General features: G+C 43.4%; 2 protein-coding genes across 6 annotated transcripts in view; one reads left to right on the plus strand and one right to left on the minus strand.

Annotated features, from left to right (window-relative positions):
* The first annotated feature begins 2,610 nt into the window (after window positions 1-2,610).
* On the plus strand, window positions 2,611-3,714 carry aanat2 (arylalkylamine N-acetyltransferase 2). The gene is made up of 3 exons (XM_076752919.1): window positions 2,611-2,791; window positions 3,103-3,257; window positions 3,409-3,714. The coding sequence occupies exons 1-3, from the start codon at window positions 2,632-2,634 to the stop codon at window positions 3,712-3,714; spliced, it is 621 nt and encodes a 206-aa protein (XP_076609034.1). The 5' UTR covers window positions 2,611-2,631.
* A 447-nt stretch (window positions 3,715-4,161) lies between these two features.
* The window catches only part of rhbdf1a (rhomboid 5 homolog 1a (Drosophila)), a 35,985-nt gene continuing 17,582 nt past the window's right edge, over window positions 4,162-22,564 (minus strand). For 2 of the 5 annotated variants that reach the window (XM_076751969.1, XM_076751968.1), the window contains exons 5-22: window positions 13,101-13,245; window positions 12,871-13,010; window positions 12,249-12,356; window positions 10,716-10,929; window positions 10,217-10,423; window positions 9,849-9,971; window positions 9,548-9,711; window positions 8,929-9,180; window positions 8,722-8,833; window positions 8,521-8,595; window positions 8,260-8,421; window positions 8,054-8,154; window positions 7,887-7,950; window positions 7,327-7,421; window positions 7,134-7,209; window positions 6,764-6,864; window positions 5,580-5,733; window positions 4,162-5,400 (exon numbers count right to left, since the gene is read on the minus strand). In XM_076751969.1, coding sequence (XP_076608084.1) covers window positions 4,981-5,400; window positions 5,580-5,733; window positions 6,764-6,864; window positions 7,134-7,209; window positions 7,327-7,421; window positions 7,887-7,950; window positions 8,054-8,154; window positions 8,260-8,421; window positions 8,521-8,595; window positions 8,722-8,833; window positions 8,929-9,180; window positions 9,548-9,711; window positions 9,849-9,971; window positions 10,217-10,423; window positions 10,716-10,929; window positions 12,249-12,356; window positions 12,871-13,010; window positions 13,101-13,245 — 2,713 coding nt within the window. In that variant the 3' untranslated portion in view covers window positions 4,162-4,980. The remainder of the gene's footprint in view (window positions 5,401-5,579; window positions 5,734-6,763; window positions 6,865-7,133; window positions 7,210-7,326; window positions 7,422-7,886; window positions 7,951-8,053; window positions 8,155-8,259; window positions 8,422-8,520; window positions 8,596-8,721; window positions 8,834-8,928; window positions 9,181-9,547; window positions 9,712-9,848; window positions 9,972-10,216; window positions 10,424-10,715; window positions 10,930-12,248; window positions 12,357-12,870; window positions 13,011-13,100; window positions 13,246-22,564) is intronic. The other 3 variants (XM_076751970.1, XM_076751971.1, XM_076751972.1) reach the window with 2 other exon arrangements.

A 22,564-nucleotide genomic window follows, 5' to 3' on the forward strand; every position in this document is an offset into this window, starting at 1 on the left:
CCAATAAGCTTGAACACAGCTCCTGGCTGTCTTTATTAAATCCACAGAGTTACTGCTTAACTAGTACATCCACTGATTTGTCAGATCTGTCTAAGAAAACACTGACAGACATCTTTATTCTTAGCTTGCTCTTATCTCAAGTTTAATCACAGCTGTTTTATGATTATGGATTTGTGATTTAGTAGAATTTTGTTTTTGTCTACTATCAACAAAGCTAGCCTAATAACTAACTAATGTGTTTCCATTGCAGCATTCTAGCTAAATGCTAGTTGAATTACTGTTGGTTAGTGTTCTCTCTCTCTCTCTCTCTCTCTCTCTCTCTTTCTTTTTTTTTTAGCTGACTTTAATGTTAATCTTTCACTGGTTATACTTACTTCTTCCTGCCCTGAAGCACTAGTTAGATAATTAAATCTCTTGTGACTCCAGTTTAAGAATTTTTTACAGTATGTTTGTTCTGACTTTGATCTGTAGAATCTCGTCATTTTCTGATTTTTAAATCACTAACCCTGAATAAAAAGAATATGCAATATGCTAATAATGTAAACTTTAACCTGTTATCACCAAACGCTGCAACATTAGAAGATCTTTCACACAACAGTCCATAACAACTAAGTCTAAGTTTATATAGATTACAACTGTAAGTATTAAATAAAACAGGAAGATGTCTTTGTCATTATATATAATCTACTCTATAGCGTTAGGTCTGGAAACAAGTGCATACATGCTTTATTTTGAAAGTGTGTGAAGTTTCAGATTTCAGCATAATGGCATTCCTCTGCAGTGTTGGTTAACTGCTGCTCTCTGCTCAGCTGGGCCAACAGGTGCATTCCAGCGTAAAGTTTAATGAGGATTCAGTTACAATGTGGCCTCAAGCTTGCCTGTAAAAACATAATACACTTCCACACACATTTTCTCAGCGTATTATGTTTTTACTGTCTGTAGCTGACAGCGTCATAGACCCTAATCTCATGACGTTTAGCGGGTTTTTCTCTCATATGTTGCACTGCGACAGTCAGTTGCTGTGTCCTTTACTTGACTCTTTTTTCTAAATCTATTAGCTTGTCTGAAAAGCTGGAACATATGTCTGGGTTTCTCAAAACTCAACCTTGTACTTCAGTTACCTATAAAAGGCTCTTTTAAGAGGCCATGAGGAATTATTTCAGACCGCCCCTCCCGTCACAGGCCACAGGGACTGACGGGAGTTGCAGGTCAGAAAAGGTCATTTCATCTCCAGACAAGCATGCGTGCGTTCGCCCCTAACACCTAATGATCTCACGAGCAGAGATGTTCTCGTATTTGTGACGGGCCAGCTGTCCAGATGACGTGGGACATTTCCCATTCATCACTGTAGTGAACACCAGGGGGAAGAAACTATAATCCTTGAAACAGTTCTATTTGGGTTTGATCTCTCGAGGCTACATTAAACAATATTTGGGCTAAGCCTCAAGCCAGGCGACTGGTGTGAAGCCTGTGTGTCTGCAGAGAAATCACAAGTTAAAACTTCAAAAACAAGTTTTTACTTTCGTAGTTTGCAGATGCTCGAGAAATAAAAGCTTTTGGAAAAGTTAAATTAACCAAGAATACTGTTTCTAACTATGAGACATTGGTACAAGAATAAATTAAAAATGTTTCCTTTAGATGAGATGTCTAATATGGAGCTTTAGGATTATCTTTCCATAAAAAAATTCTTTATAGTCAACTTAAAGGATTTGTCTGTGTTGACAGTCAAACAAGTCTGCGTAAACAGGTTTACCTCAAGGCAGTCGAAGCAAGGGCTCTCTCATTTAATTAGTCTGCCTTAAACCTCTTTGAGGCATGAAATCATCCCAACAGCAATCCACACAAATCTACCCTCCTCACTCAGTGAGGTTAAATTAGCCCACATCAGCCTATCAGCACATCCAGTCACGCCACATCTCGCCCATCCCCACCTTGAGAGACACATACCTGAATGCACAGTAAGTGCATGTGCCGATATACGTTTGACGTAAACACTAATCCGAATCCGTCATCACATGCCAGCAACATCTTTTTCCCATTGAAGGTGAAAATTGTATGATTAATCTGCCTGAATTATTCTCATTTCATCTGGCATAAAATCTCATCATCACAAACAGATCATCACAGAAGATTTTCCCATTTATGTTGTGGGAAATATACAGATGATTGCTGTTGACACCCTGAGCTGATTAATTAAATCATTTAATCCAAATTAGTGTCTAATTATAATATGCACGATGAAAAGCTGCAGCTGCAGAATTGTCTGTGACTGAAAAGAGATACCCCAAGAACAAAATGTCTGTCATCTGAGCAAAGGGGATTTAGAGACTTTGGAGACACGTGCACAGACAGCTGTCCTACTTTGAGACGACCACTTTACAGTATGAGATCAGAGACAAAGAAGAGGTAGAGGAGGGAGAGCACAAAGACACGAAGGTCAGCACCTTGCCTACTGAAGTGAGTTACATTACAGTCGGAGCTGTAGGACACACGGGGAAGACGGAGAGTTTTGCTGGCAGGGTTTGACTTACTTTGACTGCATCATTTCTAGCATCAGTGTAAAGTTTATATTGCAAGAGAAGGAAAAAGAAGAGTCCTGAAGACCTTCCCACCTTGTGTTATTGAGGCATCATGCAGGTCAGTGGCTCACCATTCCTCAAGCCCTTCTTTCTGAAGACGCCAGTCAGCGTGGTCAGCCCCCTGCCACAGAGACGACACACACTCCCTGCCAGCGAGTTCAGGAACCTCACGCCGCAGGACGCCATCAGTGTGTTTGAGATTGAGAGAGAAGGTAAGTCAAGTTTCTGCTGCCCACAAACATTGTGTATCTTTAAAATGACACATGATAACGTGAGATGCGTTTTTAACACTGAGTATCTAAACTTGACTGACATTCTATGTGCATATTGGGAGGGTATATATGTATCCTATCTAAAATAGTGCATTTGGATGTTCAGTATCATCTAATTTAACTTGAAAGAGAACACGTTTCTTTCATGCTGCATCTTTTTCTTATATTCATCATCATCATCATCATCATCATCACTCCCAGGACATGACCCACTGTATGAACTTTTCTCTTTTCACCCCCCCACCCACCAGCATTTGTCTCTGTGTCTGGAGAGTGTCCACTTACCCTGGATGAAGTGCTTAACTTCCTGGGTCAGTGCCCTGAGCTGTCACTGGGTTGGTTTGAAGAGGGACAGCTGGTAGCTTTCATCATTGGCTCTGGCTGGGGCAAAGAGAGGCTTTCACAGGTATGAAAACATGCAGAAACTGTGCAAAAACAACATAACCAATGCTTTCCCATGCAAATTTCAAATTGCAAACTGATGCTTGTGAATTCTGGCTCATGGTTCATGGATGCTTTGACATCAGTAACACTCCTATGTAATCTCTTTTCTCCAGGAGGCGATGACTCAGCATGTCCCAAATACCCCCACTGTGCACATCCATGTGCTGTCAGTTCACCGTCACTGTCGCCAGCAAGGCAAGGGCTCCATCCTCCTGTGGCGTTACCTGCAGTATTTGCGCTGTGTGCCAGGCCTCCGCCGAGCTCTGCTGATTTGCGAAGACTTCCTGGTGCCCTTCTACCTCAAGGCCGGCTTCAAGGAGAAAGGGCCGTCAGCCATCACCGTCTCCAACATGCATTTCCAAGAGATGGAGTACATGGTCGGTGGGCAGGCGTACGCACGGCGGAACAGTGGCTGCTAGTCCATAAGCCCCTATCCCACCCTCCTTCCACTTACTCACCTCTAACATGGACTCAGGACACAAAAGATTAACAAAACACAGCTGACAGATGGACAGATAGAGGCGCACAGCCTCTACGCACCAGTGGACTTTGTTCAGTATTGGTCCCAAGTTCTTACTGGACCTCCTACTGTTGACACCTCACACTGAACAAGGAGTGAGGACTGTGTGAGGACAGAGGAGACCAAGAGGGGATTCATGCAAAACAAGAAACCAGCAGCTTTGCAGTTCATAATTTGACTCATCAGACATCAAATTATATTCCCTCTGTTAACAGTACAATCTTGGCTTTGTGAGCTTAGTGTGGTTTTCATTTATTGATTACTTTCTGTCAAATCATTCACAATTCACTGTAATTTAACTGAGATAATTAATTGAGCATTGCATCTGGAGTTGTAAATACTGTTGTATTTTGGTAAACCATATAAATCAAGAGATGTGATGAAGTCAGAGTATCATGACGGTAAAAGAGTTACTTGAGGACATATTTGAAAATGTGTAGCAGAAATTGGCTGTTTCTTTGTTGCATCATTCGAATAAACCACGAAACACTCTTCAACAGGCACTTTCTAGTAATTGAGAGAAAGTCAGACCATTTTCATTTGTAGATTTTTTTTTTACTGTTGTTTTCAGTTACATGTGAGTAGACAGGTAGCTAAAACACTACCATGTTCAAAACAATCATCACTTCTTCAGAAGCAATAAAACAAATAAAAGAAAACATTCGAGTGCTCAGCATAATGTAACAAAAATATGGCAGTAGTTGGTACATTTATCAACAAGGCACCAAAGGTATCAATATTTGATTTTTTTGTCCCTGCTTCTGTATGAGGTTGCCTGAATAATAATAAAACCTTTGTCTGGAGTGTGAATGTAAAAAAAAATCCTTCTCTGTACCAGCACCGGCTTGTCTAATTCCTGCCTCACAGGTAAAGGGCAGCTGGGAGCTTTGATGAGGTTCAGAAGTGCCAAACCTTTGTTTCACTGGACAGCGAAGGAGTAACAATGACTGCCAGTGAACAGGGAGGTGATTAAAGGAAGTCCTTAAGATGAGTGGCATAGGTGTTCATACAGACAGAGTAAAAAACACAAGTATATTGTTCACAGAGAAGGGGGCAGTCCCCCAGTCACACAGGGGCAGAGTGGAGACACAGACTCGCTGATATCATCTGTCAGTCCACCTCTTTTGACCTGATGCCTTCCTGTTGCACTCGCACTGTGCACGCTTCAGTGGAGGTGAGCGTTGAGGTCGTACTTCTCGCAGAATTTGTCCGTGAAAGGGATGCAGGTGAGCAACTCGCACCATTCACACTTGATTGGGTAGACATAGAAGAGCACCACAAGGCCTGAAAAGAGCCCGACAAACACCAGCAGGAAAACGATGATCTGACAGCGTTTGCGGTACAGGTCCATGCGGCCAAAGCTGATGTAGGGTAAGAAGGCGAAGGACAAGAAGAAGCCGGAGATGAAGCCACAAATGTGGGCAAAATTGTCGATCCAGGGCAACAGCCCAAAGGCAAAGAGGAAGAGCACCACACACAGCAGCTTGGTGAAGGCTCTCCAGGGCTGGGCAAGGATCTGCCAGCTCTGAAACAGCTCCACGAACAGGCAGGCCAGGATCCCGAACTGAGAGCCAGCTGGCCCCACCTGAGACAAAGACAGCACAGAGAGGTACGTAAGCCTACAAAGAAACATTTCTAACACAATTCTAAAGCTGCTTGCATTATATGGTGTTCTCAGTGAACATGATGATCTCCCAGAGAGAGATCTCTGACACATAGCATGACTCATTAATACAATGAGAGATTTCTGAAACTGGTGATCACCTCTGCTCTGTAGGGCAAGAAGATGGCTGAAGCTAGGTTGCCAGTGATGCCACTGAGGATGTAAATGATTGAGATGCGCAGCCAGCCTGCCAGCTTCTCCAGATCCCTCAGGATGGTCATCTGGAAAGCCACCGACACCAGGCAGTGAAGGATCCTGGGAGGACAGACATGGACAAGGTGCTCATGTGTGTGCAATGTGACGTTAGTGTATGTGGGTGAAAAGCTGCACGTGCTGACAAGATAACTCCCCTGTGCAGAAGAGGCAAACCCCTCAACAGCCTAATGGCTTTGCCCATCAACAAAATCGGTCTCTATCTCACTGAAGCTTAATGAGTTCGTGTAGTGAGGGCACTTTGTTTAATTACCCTGGAGACAGATAACCGACAGCCTGAAGATGAAGCACTGCTCCTCTTAACAGTGAGGTCAGCTCTTTGTGCTGACGGGCTGACTTCTTATATGACAAGAATATCGAAGTTCTTTGGTAAAATACTTTTTCCAGTTAAAACGGACAGCCAGTGATGTACACATAGCCATCCTGTGTACAGTTTTACTGGACTACCCATTTATTCCAACATGTTTTGCACTGTCATGCACTCTTGCATTTTCACATACAGTTAACAACCACCTCACCTGTAATCATTGTATGTCTGTTTTTGTTCTGCTGTTTATCTTCTGTTTTAATATCTGTCTTTCATATATTTGCCTCATGTCTCCTTATCTGTCTGTGCATTTGTTTTGTTGTGATGTGACTGCGAGTACACCGAGAGCTGCTGATAACTGAAGCCAATTTCCTTGTATGTGTCAAACATATTTAGCCAATAAACCTGACTCTGATTCTGATCTTTTAATCATCCTGTTCCTCACCGCTGGGTACAAGCGCAGTGCTTGAAAACACTGATCTCAAAAATAAGGCTGAGAGAAAGCTGACATTCAACTCTTTTGAAATTCATAAGCTGACCTTATCTGCTAAATTGTGCTTCTGGTTAGCAAGATCTGTTTTTATTTGTACTATCAGGTAGCAAAAGCTATATATATATAGAATTTAAAAAAAAAAACCTGCTTGAATATACTGTCAACACTCCAGGAAATACACCACTTGTCCCCTATGTCTGTTTTGCCTGTCTTTTGCCAGGTAAATCTATAAGGAAAACTACTTTCCATGATCCTGTGAGCTACTGACTCACCCGGCATGCAGGAAAAGTGAGAGCCAGAGTCTGTAAAACTGATCTGGGATCTCAGGGTTGAGGAAAGGCAACAGTCCACATACATCATCCATGCAGTGCACCTGGAGATGGACACAGGAAAGAAAAAATATGACACATACTATTAATCTGACAATCAAAGATCACAAATTACATGCAAACAGACAGATTCTGCCTGTTTCTTCCACAGAAGTATTTGGTGAACTCTCACTTGATCTGTTTTGGTATTCAGGAAGTGCACAAAATAGTACACCACAATGAAAATAGCAACACATGCAGCACAAATTAAGGTTTCTTCTTTTCTTCCCACGAGAGGATAAAATGTCTCATTTGTAAGGAGAAAGTTGCTTACTTGAGAGCAGAGAGTAGCCTCCTCATGAAAGTAGCCCTTCATGAAGTCACAATATTCCCGGGATGTGATTTCACACCTTGACAAAAACAAGCAGCAATTACTAAATGAGTAAACTAGGCATGCGTCACATGTATCTATGTCCTCATAGTCCAGGATAAATGTTTGCCAAAGGTCATTCATGAGTTTTTCTCACCTCCCTTTGGTTCCAATGCAGCAGGGTCGGCCTGTGATGGTACAGTCTATGTGAGGCAGGTTGGTGTGGTTCCCTGTGTTGTACCTGGTGCAAATCTAACAGCCAGAGCAGTTTTTTAGGTTTCAGATTAGAGTCCCATTCAAAACGAAATAATGCAGTACTGACTCCACTGCAGCCCTCACAAACTGCCATGTTTAAACTGTGTGCGAGTTTTACTGAGAAGATAATACAGCTGTAGCGTATGACAAATACGCTCCTAGCGCAATGTTAGCCATCTCCATTTTTGTGTGTGCAATACATTTGCATATTTCCCAGGAAGGGCTGACCCTGCCACCACCAATGGTTATGCAATTGTTTCTAACGTTAACTGCTTTCCTATAAACAAATCTGTTTTTTCTTTTTTACATAATGGAACAAAGATAATTAATTCCTCCAAGCATTTCATCAAGGTCAGACCACCTGGGGTACACCTTTTCGGACATCCTGATTTGATTTCTAACCTCCATCCTCCCATTCCCCACTTTATGTATAAATATCAGACAGAGTTTTATGGTACTCACTGGCCACTTGGTGATATCATCGGGCCATTCGTGAGGTGATACTGAGGCAGGCTCTAAACATATCCTGTATTGAGACAAACAGTATGCACACATTATATTTACCAACCAGTGACAGTCAATTTATACTGTGCACTTTGAAATACAAGAGCTTTATTATTATGTCTTACCTGGGGTCCTGATGGCACACAGAGCCATACTGTCTGTCTTTACCATTTAACTGGGGAGTGCTGGAATGCCTTGGCCACTTTACCCACACAGCAAGGGTACTCTAGAAATAAAACCACAAACAGAGGGGGTTAGAATTACCCACAGCTTCTATCTGGAGCTGAACTATAAAGGTTGAGGGAGATAAAAATTTGGTTTGTTGACAGACCGAGCATTCTTCCTCTGAGGTTTGGACACAGCCGGAGCGATCGTTCCGCACACAGCAGGCAGAGTTGCGTTCGATAGCTCTCTTTTCCCTGATAAGATCATGCACCTGCCTGTCCTGCCGCATGCATGGAGAGTATTTGGCCCCCAAGTGGATCAGAGATTCCTACCAATTGAAAATGGTCCGAAATTTAGTATTTATTTACACTTAACTATTGCTTGTATTCTTTAATCTGTGAAACGCTATCAAGACAAGAGTGCTTACCGAACCCGGCCCGATCCAAAAGTTCTCCTGCTGTACAAACTTGACATTTTCATACACACCTTTGTTTCTTAAAACCTTAAAATCACAGGACATCCAAATCACAAAGAGTACAATCAATATGAAATGAGCCGTATTGTGATGAAAATATTGTGAAGGTGTGCTAACAACAATGACCATCACAAATGAGCTGCTGTTACTCACAGAATCAACCGTTTCATGCTGGGAGAAGCCCACTGGTGCAATACCATAGATGCATACAGCCAGAATAGTGATGAGCAAATGGACAAAGGTGATCCAGTATGTAAAAAAAGGCCTAGAGGGAACAGAGAGCAGCGTTCATCATCCATCAGTGTCATCCGCTGAGGGAGGCAAGCGCTCATTATTCAGATATGTGAGGATGTGCAGTACCTATGGTCATCCATGTCCTCGATCTGCCTCTTGACGTAGCTGTCAATGCGCTTGCGGTAGGTGCGGTTTGTGAGCTTCCCTACCATGCCCAGTCCATAAGGCCTCTTCTCTCGGGCAAAGAGCTTCTTGACAGGTACAACGATGCGCTGCCCACGCCGCTGTCCGGTAACACTCACCACCTCCTGCCGCAAGGGCACCTTGGGTGGTCCTGGAGTTCCTTCTTTGGCTTTACGCCACCCTCGCTCAAGAGGTCTGGAAGAGTAAACAGAGAAGACGGAAGAGAGGACAGAGGTGAAAAGAGATGTGTCAGGTTACCTTTCTTCATCATGTCATCCTTTATCTGGGATTTTTTAAACAGATTTTTAACAGTTTCAGGGGTTCAGGAGTACCCCCTGGCTATACCACCAACCAGATCAATACATCATGTTTTAATCAGATTGGCTGTTGATAGAGCAGAGAAAACCTAATCTTCAATCTCTTTTTGTTATGTTTACTCCTACTGGTTGGTTTGCTGATGTTCAAATCTCATGGTGAAAACTGTTTTCCGGTAAAATGGATTAGTCGTTATTTTAAAAATGTTGGTATCAGCACAGCCTGAATGACTAACACTAACACTTACAGCATGAGGTGACTTCTCTCCAGCTCAGTCTTATCTAGGGCACTGCCTGTCAGCTCTGTCTCATCCTTCTTGCTGCTGGGCTCTGCTTCTTTCATGGCCGCCTCAGACGGAGACTCAAACACCTCGTCTGCAAACGTGGATAATTCTTCCTGCATCAGAATATCCTAGAAAGAGCAGAGTAGAAGTTTAAAACAAATCCTAATCCTGTGGGTATTTAAAATGAGAATTCTTATTAAATTATAAATAAACATGGTTGTAACAATAACGACAGCATAACAGCATTGTTGTTTTCCTGCCTTACTCTGGCAAAGAAAGATGTGTCCAGTTCATCAGGAAAGTCCACCATGTCCTCCTCCATGAAGCTGGCAGGGGTGAAGCTGCGTCTTTGGGCCCGTCTCAGAGTGCTCTCCCGTAATGAGCGTCCCTGAGACACACACACACATACACAATATGTGCATTCATGGATTGTGGTAATCTTTCAATCGGAGTTGGTTACACAGTAATACAGTACCAATAAAACCTAAAACAAGTACAAAAATTAGCATGTACACAAGTGTTTGGTACACTTGTTTTAGTTTATTGAGAGTATAGTACTAGTATAGATACTTTAAGAAGAATTGTACACATTTGTATTTAATCTGTTCAGTGGATCTCATCACTCTCACTCACTTTGACGAGCGCTGCTGCGGCCCTGAAGCTCATCTTTGCCACAGACTCCCTCTTCCGTCGGCGAGGCAGTCGGTTGAGACCTGAGCGGGAGCTGGTGAAGGAGCAAAGTGAGGCAGCTCCAGGGGTGATGGGGGTCTGAGGCACGCTGTAGCCATCCACCTCCTCCACCATTCGAAAGGCTCGGCCTCGTGCCAGTGGGTCCACAATCTGGAGACCAATGGGTTCAACATTTGGTAGTTAGAAAGAGCCATAACTCATGATGTGAATTATCAGGAGATTTTACATGTTGTTAAAGAATGATTTAACACAAGAGACAGGCTGAGGATATCTGGTCACCTGTGTGCCAAGTTAATGTGCCAGTTGATATATTCAAGAACATCAGTTTTTAAGTCAGAATACATGATTGTCCACCATCTACACCGCATGTTTTCATAAAATAAATAGGTTATGGATTCAAATATGAACAGCATTTAACAAAGAGACCCATGTATCCCTTTACCTTTTGCATGCCATGCTGTGAGGAGGGGACATAGAGAGGAGGTGGGGTCTCAGTGCTGGTTAAGGAGATGTTGTCCTGGCTGGGCAGATCCATCTCTCGAATCACCTGTGGTTTCAGCTTTCCGTAGCGCAGGCTGCAGTGGCGCAGGCTTTTCCTCTGCCATTTCTGGGTAGCATCGCCGTCTTTACTGACCCCAAACCAGTCTGCTGTTCCCCTAACACCACAAACACCGACCTTTCAGCTCTGGGTGACAGAACACCTGCTTCATTCTCACAGAGAGATTAAATGCTATCTAGAGGCACTCAGTGATGACCCTCTTGAGAGGCATGTTTATGGAGGAGTGCGGCAGCAAAAACATGCGCAAGACTGATAAGACCGGCTTCCTAGACTTAAAAAAAAGTGTCCTAGATGTGCGCGTAATAGGCACAGTAGAGAGAACAAGCCTGGGCATGTTTGTGTCCAGACACACTGGGAAAGACAGGTAGCCAGGTACACACACTCACACACATGCCAAATGCATGGTGGAGAGTCAATGTTCAAAGAAAGACAGAGCAAGAGAGGGATTACTGGAGTTTTAATGCTGCAAATAAAATCCAATTTATTCAGATTTTCCTAATCTTAACCGACATAAGCAGAAAGCAAATCCAATTCACACAGAGAATGAGGGATTTTTCAGAAGTTTTAATTGTGTCCTCCTCCACACTCTCCACATTCCATCAAACCTTGATGAATATACATGTTGTTGAAGTTGAAGCCTAATAAGTACCAGAGCAAACAATGTTACTGCACCCCAAGGGCAGGAAGTGGAAGTGGAAACATTCTTCAAAGGAAAGTTCAGGCAAGCTGGCTGTTTCTACCCTAATTACCAGCTGCAGAGTGAATGTTCAGTGAAGTCTGGCTGAAATCTATTTCTATATTTCTCTTTCTTTCAGTGATTGGGTTTTGCTGTTTGCCTCAGCTCTCAAGCTATGTGTCAGTAACAGGATTGCAGAGGTAATATTCGAGCATATGTGTGCCTTTCTTTGCAGCAGTGGACATGTCCTTGCCAATCTAGGTTTTTATGAGTATGGTTGAACATATTCCTGACCTGGCATGCCAGCCTCAAAATGTTGGCTAACAAGTACCACTTTGACTGATATGTAAGGTAATGTGTGGCCCCTCCCACTATGCGGCTAGGCCATTACTGTAACTCTAAAAGAAGAGGAATTTGTAACACAAAAAATACTTTTGGTTTCAGGTCCTGTTCTGACTCATTCAAAGAGAAGGCTTTGTGGCAATGACACACAGCTGCTACAGCTGGCGACTGAATGAGAAACAACATTTCTTGTGAATCTAGTGACTCATATGTAACACTCTGTCAAAGTGGATAAAAATCTACATTTTAAAGCAACATTAGAAAAATCATGTGAGAATTAAGACTGTAAGATTAAGATACATATAGTATACTCACTTTATTTACACAGTGAATAAGTAAGTATACGTTTGACTCCTGTGTCTAACACTTGCAGTCATGTGATGGGCTTCCTGCCATACCTGAGCAGGGTTCTGGAGAGTGAGTGGTGTTTCCTGGTGCTGCGGCGAGCAGCCCGCTGCCCCTTAATGGGCACCGTGTTAATCCGCTCAAAGTGCACCCTTCTGCTGCTGTGACCAGGCAGAGCAGGGCCGGAAGGTGGCGAGAAGGAATAGAAGGAAGGAGAAGCAAAGAGAAGAGACAATAACAGGCAGTGAGAAGGGAAAGTGCAGCTGGACAGTGCTGTAGCCATCATGCAGAGAGAGCAAAGCAGACTGTTAGGTTAAGACTTGGTTTTTCTTGAGATTTACAACATTAGGAAAGTTACTACCAGGCAGATGACATCAAGATTTTTAATCAGAAACAGCCATGCAATTTGGAAAAAAGTGAGGAAAGCAGGGAGACACAGGCTGCCAACATCCTTTATTTAACTCATAAATCTTGCACAAACATGTGCTGCTGAGCATTTTATTCCACAGTCTGTAAACTGCAGACAGCATATCAGATGTAAAAAAAACCCAATATTTGCATGCATCTCTGCAAAAGAGGTGTGAAGTTCTCCATATCATAATCTTGAATCATGCTACAACCCATATACCTCAAGACGTCAATTTATAAATCCAGTACATTGCTTACTGCCTTTACCTCTTTATGGTCTGAGTAATGGATGACTGGCGTTGTAACACAGGCCGTCGGGTGTCAAAAAGGTCGCGGGGTGGGGACTGGAGGTGAGAGGTCTCCACTGGCATGCTGATGCTGCGCAGGAACCCCTGCCTCTTCACCGGCTATACAGGAAAGGATGCATAGGAAAAGTGTAAACACATGACAAAGGAGAAAAAGGTGACAAAAAAGGGGGATTTAGACAGAAAGAACACCTGAACAAAAGTGGGAGGCTCGTCCAGTGACATCTGAGCCGTGGGAATGTCCAGTCTGAGCCAGGGAGGTTTCTTCCTCTGCAGGCTGCTGGTGCTCTCCCGCCGTGGTTCAGCCATGTTCTCTGTCCCACCCCAGGCCTGCCAGCTACACAGACAGAGAAGGAGAGGATGATGTTATCATTATGAGTCAAAATGAATCCCATGCAATCCGAATGAACTCCCATTAAAACACACAATCAAAATTTAAGGGTACTGTTTACAGCTATAAACATGATGGTCACATTGACTTTGTGCTGCAATATTGTTTCACAAGAGGGTGCTAAGGCCCCTTATTTGACTCAAGCATGGACGTTCACGTGTTCACACGTGCTGCTCAGCAGATAGCAAAGGGGAAACCATGGAGAGCAGTCTACGGTTGTTTACCCCTTCCCCAAAACAGTTAACAGAGCCATTAAAAAAAAAAAAGAAAGAAAGAAAAAAGCAATAAATATTTGTGCTGGAGAGTGAGGAAGTTTGCAGTCTTAAAAGGAATCCCTTAATTCTACAGTTAAAATCAAACTTAATCCCTATTTGTGGTTAAAAGTTGCAAAGTTGCTCTGCTTCCAGCAGACATCTATCAGAGGCTAATGACTATGTATGCATTCCCATGACAAGGCCTGTGGGCCCAAGGAGGTGCACAATAAACCTCACCATCAGACTGCCTGCCTGTAGCTGCAGCCTTTTTATCACCAGCCTCTCATTTTATTGTCCCACCAACTAACCTCACTTTTCTGGGCCTGGTGGTTCATTTCCTGTCATTTTCTTAATCCCCATTATTCCCATGGAAAACTGCACTCCTTTATCCCTTAACAGCACACAGCCAACATCTGTACTTCAACCTACCAAGCAGTATCCCACAATAAAATGTATATATATTATACTTTGCATTCAATATTGATTAAAGCAATATTTCACTCTGCAGACAAGAGGAATGTGCAAAATAATGACCACCTTTCTGCAGAGGACAAATGTGTAAACTTGCGAAAGAGGGTGTCTCCTCAGCTATGGAGCTGTTACAAAACCAAATGAATTTGAAAAATGCCTCTCCCATCCTTTAGTTATTTCCGTTTCAGAGTCTCATTTAGTTTAAATGCCATTCAAGATGCCATCGCCACACTCTTAGTCTCGTTGTCACATCAGGGGCTTTGGGCTTTAAGCAGTCACAACAGGTCACGTCCTCAACTTCTCCTGTTACAGTTCCAGCTCCTTGAAGTAAGTCCACTGCTTCTAGTGACCACATCTGCTTCGCATTCCCATTTTAACACACCACAGGCTTCTGTTTTAGCCCAAGTGATGATGGGAAGTGTTGTCAGTGGATCTCAGCAGAGAAGGAAGGAAAACCTCAGACTAAGGGCAGCAGGGGTCATCACCAATGTGTTAATATTTAAACACAGTCTAGCCCCCACTGTCAGATATTTCTCAATTCACCAGTTCACAGAAGGACACCGGTATACTTACTATATCATATGCTGACATTTCTACCACAGTTAAGTTCCCGTGAGTGCTACAAGAGGCAGAAACTAGATGGGATCTTTATATAACAGTAATTTGCACTGTAAGTTGTTGTAGAGGGGTTTCATCTTTCACTCACTGTTACTCTGGAAGGTTTTGGCTTTGTGCATGTATTAGGCTTTTATACTGAATGTTGTTTGACCTCCAGTGACATTGTCTGGACTGCAATACCAGATTAGCAAGGCACAGAGGACCAAAGCTGGCTGGTGCAGAGTCAGAGACTCTAGAGTGTGGGAAACAGAGAGAGAGAGATGGCTGGATGAGGACTAGTAAACAGAATGAGGACAAGACAACATGACTTCACTCTTGCTTTGTTTGAATTACTAAAGAAAGACTCCAAATGCACTGAGAAGAATCATCACAAGCTTAATTTCTCTTGTGGACTGGCCACTAGCATTGGGGAAATGCAAATCTGACACCAGTATCTCTGCTTGTGCACAACATCCCTCTCTCTTGCCCCAGGCTAAAACACCCGACATTTAATTACTTTCGCCATTAGTTCAAACAGCGGGGCTCCTGATATAGAGCAGATCAGTGAAGGGAGGGGCCATCAGCTTCAGGATTGCAGATTGGAACAGACTGAGACTGAACTGAAAGCAGACAGCGAGGGAACCTAATTTTCCTCCATGCTAAACACTGTTTGATTGCTTAAGCTTTGGCTCCTCCTGCTTTAGCTCTGTTTTGCTGTTGATGCTGCCTACAGAGAATGGAGGGATGGGTGGAAGCAAATGAAACAACCAGTTCCTTCGCTATGCTTCTACCCCTGCTTTAGGCTTTTTCCTGCCTACTATACCTGACGCTTTCCATCCTTATTTGCATGTGGTCTCTTTGTGAGTGATTGCCGTTCACAGGCAATTACAGCTTCATCGTTTCTTTACGTATGCGTTCTACTTGTTTGACAGATTAAACCCACACAGATTTTTTTAAAAAGTCAAATTATGTAAATGAAGTGAGAGCGTCACTAAAAAATCTGACAACTTTAAATAAAAGACAGTGAGACCAGAGGCATTAAACATCTGTATCTCACACAGCAGCAAAAACTGTCTTCTGATCATGCCAAATTCACTTCAATTCATAGACATGTAAATGCAGTCATGCAGAAGATGCCAGCAAAATGTGATGCACTAATGCAGCCATGCAGCTATTGTTATGGTTTTCCATTAGCCTGCTAATCAGTGGGTTGTAAGAGCATTTGGTCACAGCCCAAGGTAAACCTCCAATGTTGGACACACAACCAAGCCAAGTGCCCTGGAAGTCTGTCTCCCTCTTTCTCTCTCGTCCTCCTCCAAAGTCAACATGGCAGCTGAACTGGCATGGGCCTGCGACTCGTGTCTCATGAGGAGTTTAGGTGGAACACTTGGCATAGTCACTGCTCAGACGCAAGCATGGCTACGACAGCCACCAACTCATTTGTCACTGTGAGGGAGCTCTGAAAATGTCAGTGAGTTCTCCATTGAGTAATGAGTAGAAATCACTGCACAGAGTGTAGAACTCAAAGCTGGTCCCTGTCAGAAAGAGGAGTCATCATAGTCAGGAAGACCTTCAGAAGGAGAGATATCCTTGGGGGATGGAGAGCTGATCGAATTCTGCTTTGGCAATTATCCAGGCTAGAGGATTAGCCCTCCCTTGACAGAGCATGTTATCTATTCATGGTCAAGTTCAATGGTTAAAGAAAATCAGCTGTAAAGCAATGGTTTAGTGAGGCAAGACTACAATTGAATGCAATCAACCTGACCAACTGCTCAGCTAATGCACCAAACGTCTTATCTTACTCTCAAGGTGACCGTGCTTTCTTCTGGTTGAGATGTCGTATGGCAACAATTCGAAGCGCATAATAGTTTCCCCCCAGTGTTTACATTCCTAGAGCTGATTTGAGACTCACATTCTTTAGGCCACCGTGATTTAATCTAGTTTCGCAAAAAGATTTGTTTTGACTTCAAGATTCACATCTAAAGAGGGAAAACACCCACACCCATAACATTACACTGCGCCTTGCAAGATTGGCTTCCCGCTGACGTTTGGTCCTCGCGCAAATCTAACACATCCTACTCAATCACGAGACCCACGACAAGCATGCCTGGATTGTTTTTTTAATTCTGAGGGCCAACACTGCCTCTCCAGTCCACTTCTTCTCTCCATTAGGCAGGGGAAGACAGACAGGCGGATACAACACAGAGGACAAGCTGATGTCTCTCCAGGTGCAGAGATGTCCAACAGGCCATAATGACTGGGGTTGACGGGCATAACCAGCACTCTCTGTCTGAGGAGCTGCAATCTATTGTAATACGTTCTGCATACAAACTGAAGCCCAGTGAAGTTTTCCATGCCATCATTTAATATAATCACTTGGTAATGGTCTCCAGTCATGCAGAGAAAGGCAATGGCTTATGACAAAAGAGGCCCAGCTGTCACAGGTGAGGCTTAAACTAAACAGAAGACTGGCTCAGTGGCTGGAGCTCTAAGTGCCACCTTGAACACACTCAAGCAAAGTAGAAAAAAAAAAAAAACTCTGCGAGGGTGGGGACCGTGCTCTACCGTGCACAACATAACCAGTTTTATCCAACCACTCTTTTGCCTCAAAAATGTGGAGAAGCTTACAAGAGAGCGTTGCCCTCCTGTTTCACATTCATCATAAATAAAATAGTAATCTGACCATGGGCTCTTTTATACTGGATTTGTTTTCGCAGATGCCTTGTTTAAAATGTCCCTATTCATTACTGTGCATGAAGAGAAATGAGTGACACATACTATCCACAAAGTGCATGAGTCTACCATATCACGTTTTAGAAAAATAATTTCTGAATTAAACATTTCTTAGATAGTCCTGTGAAATATTTGTACATTCCTGAAATCTTCTCTATCCAGGGCCATTTCTAATCTCAGTGCATGCCATATCCACATTCCTCAAGATTTCTCTCTGAAACTGAACCAAGCTGAAATGGCAGAGAAGGAAACCACATGAAGTCTAACCATTATGGACAGGAGCTGGCTGGTTTCCGGGTACTGTGTGTACTCTGCTGCTATGTGCCACTCGACAGGAGGAAGGCTAGCGGCAGCCACACTGAGGGTGGCTGACAGAGCTGTGTCATTGAGGCTGACAGATGCTCAGATGACTGGCCAGGTAGGGCCTTGCCTGCTCCTGGTACAGGTTTTAGAGTCAGGGTGGGCAGGACAAATTGCTGCCTAAAATGCATGGTCAGACTCTTTGATGGATGACCTCATTAATCTGGGTAGTGAGAAGTCCGGATACCTCATTTTTGAGAGCTGCAGCGCTTCCTGGCCTCAGGTCTTCATTCCTCTTTCACCTTCTTTGTCTTCCTGCATGTTGCTTACGCTTCTTTCTCTACTACAGGTCAAATTTTGACCACTTAGGCTCAAATTATTGTCATGTTAGCTAAATATTTTTCCATGTATTAGCAAGCTTTTCAATATTGAGTGATGTTGCTGTAATTGAGTGTGATTTGAGCAGGTTCCAGACTGATTAACAGATTGCTGTTTTACTGAAAACCCAATGGCACAAACAGGTTATGTTTGGTTTTCCCCATGCTGCAAAGGTTAGTCAGCCACTATAAATGCTCCTACTATCCATTGTTTCTTACGTTTCACTCCATGCTGGAGGCAACGCTTGACTGGAAACAATGGAGGGAAACTAGGCTATTCAGGCAGTCACTCTCCCAAAGTTATTCTCCCACTAACATAACACAAACCATTCTTGATAAAGGCTCTCCTCAATATAAGATACAAAGCATATCAGGCATTTCCTCAAATTAAATGCCATCTAGATCAGACACACTTAATGTTGCCATTGTGAAATCAACCTCAATATACAGTGCCTGTAGTTCCCTTAAACAGTATTTTGTAATGATGAGCAGAAACTCATGACCACCACAGAGTTATTCTTAGTTACTGGGTGTAGAGACGTGGGAAACAATATGAAGAAACAGATACAGCCATTCCCTCGGATGAACGAAACAGAAATCATTTGCACTTAATAACACTGCAGGCATGCATCTTGTGTCGTTCCTACAAGCATCTGAGGCCCATCTGTGCATTAATTGCAGAACGATGCTTTTGATCTTTATATAGCACATCATGCTTCCGACTGGGACGAAGCAAGAAACAGACAAAACTACAAAGCCACTGATGACAGAAACAGAGCACAGACACAGGCTCTAAAATAAATGTGTTCTTCTGCAGAGCAGACATTAATGCCAGGTCACTTAACCAGCTGCGGACGTTGATTTGGATACAGAATTACTAACGGTATCATGGGAGTAAGCATTAGAGCATTTCTATGACGTGCCTCCCCATGTCTGCTTGCTGTGGCGACTATGAACAGTGCAACTTTAACACATGGCTTCCAAACACAATTTCCTCTACAACAAAAATAAAAATGGGCTGTTTTCCACAGTCAGACTTTAAAGCCTCTCTCCATCTCTCTTTCTGCCCATCTTAGAGGGAAGAAAATACTCCAGAACAGCCCCGGGCCAGAGAATGAAGTGTAACTGAGCACCAGTAAAGCTGCAGTCATCTGAATTGACCCTAGTGACATGTGACAGGCTGTCACATCAAACCAGCCCTTACGACATTAAAAAACACACAGCAGAAATATCTGTTGCAGCTGACCCTGAGATCAAGTGTCACAGCTAGCTGAGGGGCTGGCATGGTGGGCGGGTGGGGCTGCTGTAACTGGCAAGGTGGGTGGTTGACGCTGGGCATGGCTGAGAGACCCAGCCAAGAAGGGTGGAGCTGCTCATGCCTTTTCCCCATATTTTCCACAGATCTTTAGCTCACGCTGTCAGCACTCGGTGGGATTTTACAATGGAGACTTAACCTTTTAGTCTCAGTGGTTTCAGTCTGGAGTGACAGATTTGTATCAGGTCCATTGCCAGACTCCCTCACTGTCATAACAGTGTTTACTAAATGACAGGATCGAGTGCCAGAGATATGAATAGCTCATGAAAGTATAAATGGCCTCCTAACAGCGGGCTACGTGCATGTGGTGTATTTATAGAGCTCAATTGCAAAAGTACGTCTGGATGAAACTGTAGACAACCATAAAAAACCTCCCGCTCCAGATCTCTGCACAGTGGGCTGTTTTCTGTCAAAACCAAACGTGACAACACCTCTCAAAAGCAGTGCACATCAAACTAGTTTGATGGAACTGGATGCGTCTGTTTACCTCAGCTGCAGATATCTGTTTTCACCATCGTACTGCCTGGCTGCACCGCGCACCTTCCTCTACAAAGCCTTACACTGTATATTGCCAGACGAATGCAGGCCCTAGAAAATTGCACTTGGTTATTTTATCAGCACAGGACCCAGCCTTTCTATGTGCAGCAATATCCTGCACAGGAAATCAATATGAAGGGGAGGTGAGACGCGTTAGCAGAACACAGAAACCAAGAGATGCAATTACTTTAATCTCAGTGTGTTTACAAATAGAATATCAGCGGACTGAATATCAATCAGCTTAGCACAAAGTTTTCTTCCCTTCTGCTATACAGTTGAAACATTATCAGCTAATTCAGCCCTTGAATTATTTAGTACTCTGCACAGGTGAATTATTTACTACATCCATCCTACTGGAGCTGCTATGCACATGGCAGCGGCCCCCTATTTTCTCAGGATTGTTAACAGGCTTGTTTTAACTCACAACAGATAGTAAAGACCTGTCCTCACTTCAGTGGAAAAGTAAGGCTAACTTAGCAAATCTGTGACATGTCTCTGTCCTGAGCTGTGTTTGTGTCTCTAATCTTGAGGAAGAGTCTGACTCCCTCATCGTGGGCTGTATATATACCTCAGAGGCCAAGACTACTAGATATGGCTCTATACAACAACAAGAGCTGCATGTATACTCCATGACCGCTTCAGTTAGATCAGGTAACGCCCTGTTGAATCAGCTCACAGTGAACCGGCCTTCACCACTTTGGGACAAACCAGTTGATAAGCAGCAAGTTTTAGGCTGGGAATCCAGCTGCCAGACCTGAAACCTCTTTGTTTACCGTAGAAGCTTATCTTCAACTTATTGTATCTCCAGCTGTACCCTACATGGAAGCTCAGTGCCTACCACAGAGTGGGAAAATCAAGCAGCTCGCAACATGCACTGTACAACTCCACTTTCAGGCAAAGAGAGTATGAGCATGCATGACAAGCATGTACAGTTGATGACATTCAACAAGACTATGATACTCCAGAGGACCTGACCTCATCTCAGAGGCTAACAGAGAGCTGCTGTAGATGTTTAATACTAACAGCTTCAGTGGCCAAATTAAAATATGGCTGCAGCTGCACATCTGGCTTTGCAATGAACCGGCATGTCTAATGTATGATACTATAGTTTATTCTGAGAGGGATGAGAGGCAATTAGATGAAGATTCTGATTGCATAAGTAGTGAATGATGATAATGAAATCAATCTAATTAGATTTATACACATAAATCTGAATGTCTTTTCCAAAGCATGGAAATACTTTTATTCCACATTACATTTCCAAAGTAGAAGGTTGTCACAATGACACAGTCCTGCGTTTGCTCTACTCACCAGACATAATCAGGATGTCAGTAAGATGAACAGACATTTTGCAAGGTTGAAGTGTAGTTCTCACCTCCTGACCTGCCCTGGTTTGACACTACACCCTAGATTTATAGCTTACTAAGAGACACTTTAGACAACAAAGGGAAATAAACCGTCTTTCGTGCAGCACCCAATCCTCCCAAATGTCTCCTGAGACTGCAAACAAGCCCCTCATTGTCTACAGGAGGTTTGACATTCTCTCGATAAGTGAGTAAGAGGAGAATCTCAGAAAAAGCGTGCCCTAACAACATGTGATCCCCATCTAAATAGTTTCCAGCATGATATCAGCCTGAATCAAGCCTACAAAAGGCAGCATTGTGTCGCCTGGCGTGGACTGGGCTGAACAACGGTCATTGTGCAGCCTGATCATGGTCAAAAAAAAGCAAGAGCAGGCTGAAGTTTTCATTTCTCCATCAATGGAAATGGCACACTAAGCAAATTCCCAGCTAAGATAATTACTCAGGGTGAGAAACAAGACGAGGTAACTCCATTACGGTTGAACAGAGACGTTATATATGGTTAATGGAAAAAAGCTATATCCAAGGTAAGCCTATGAAGTCATAAAAACAGAGAAAACATAGCACATAGTGTCATCTTAACATCACAACTGCTCAGTTTTATCTTTGTGAAGTAATCAATCAACAGGATTAAAAATACTTCACAAAGGAGAGTCATCAGCTCTGTCATCTCACATCCTCTGCAGGAGACCACCAGCATGGAGGGGGGGTCAGGTTACTGCTTATTTTACCAAGGAGTGCTGGAGGGAAGGAAGTGCAGAGCTGAGGAGGGGGAGACGTGCAAATGAAGGCAGGAAACACACTGCAGACCGGGCACATTCTCCGTGTCCGGTCCACACAAACACGGAAACAACATACACTTGCTCACATGCACAGGAACACATCCACACTGCACGTGTAAACATACACATCCCATCCCCGGCCACGATGAAGCACACGTCACCGTACGCAGAAGGTAATAGGCCTTGTTTGAGTCAGGCCTGCCACCCACACCGGCCTGGCGCAAAGCAGCAAGAGAGTGAGATCCCAGTGTAGTGTGACATCGAAGCTGACAAGTCTATTGAGGAGAGCAAATGAAGTGTGGCCTGCAGCACTGGGACAATGGGAATTATCCATATTAGCATGGATTCTAGCAGAGGAGAAAATAAAGGCCGTCTAGTCTTTTGTGACACAGAACGTTTCCAAAGTCAACCAATTGGGGCTTAAAGTGTTAAAGGCAATAAGGAATGATTGGCTAAATTGAATTCTTATTGCATTATGACTTCTTAAAATTAGCTTCTCGAGGGGTAAAGTGATCCACAGCGTGATGACAATGGACTT

The sequence above is a fragment of the Chaetodon auriga genome, chromosome 16 (assembly GCF_051107435.1).
Source record: "Chaetodon auriga isolate fChaAug3 chromosome 16, fChaAug3.hap1, whole genome shotgun sequence".
Taxonomy (NCBI): domain Eukaryota; kingdom Metazoa; phylum Chordata; class Actinopteri; order Chaetodontiformes; family Chaetodontidae; genus Chaetodon; species Chaetodon auriga.

Excerpts from the sequence above, each read along its gene's own strand:
- aanat2 (XM_076752919.1), top strand. The coding sequence starts at position 2,632 with ATGCAGGTCAGTGGCTCACCATTCCTCAAGCCCTTCTTTCTGAAGACG. Across the intron at positions 2,792-3,102 it reads GTTTGAGATTGAGAGAGAAG|CATTTGTCTCTGTGTCTGGA; the intron begins GTAAGTCAAGTT and ends CCCACCCACCAG. Across the intron at positions 3,258-3,408 it reads GCAAAGAGAGGCTTTCACAG|GAGGCGATGACTCAGCATGT; the intron begins GTATGAAAACAT and ends TCTTTTCTCCAG.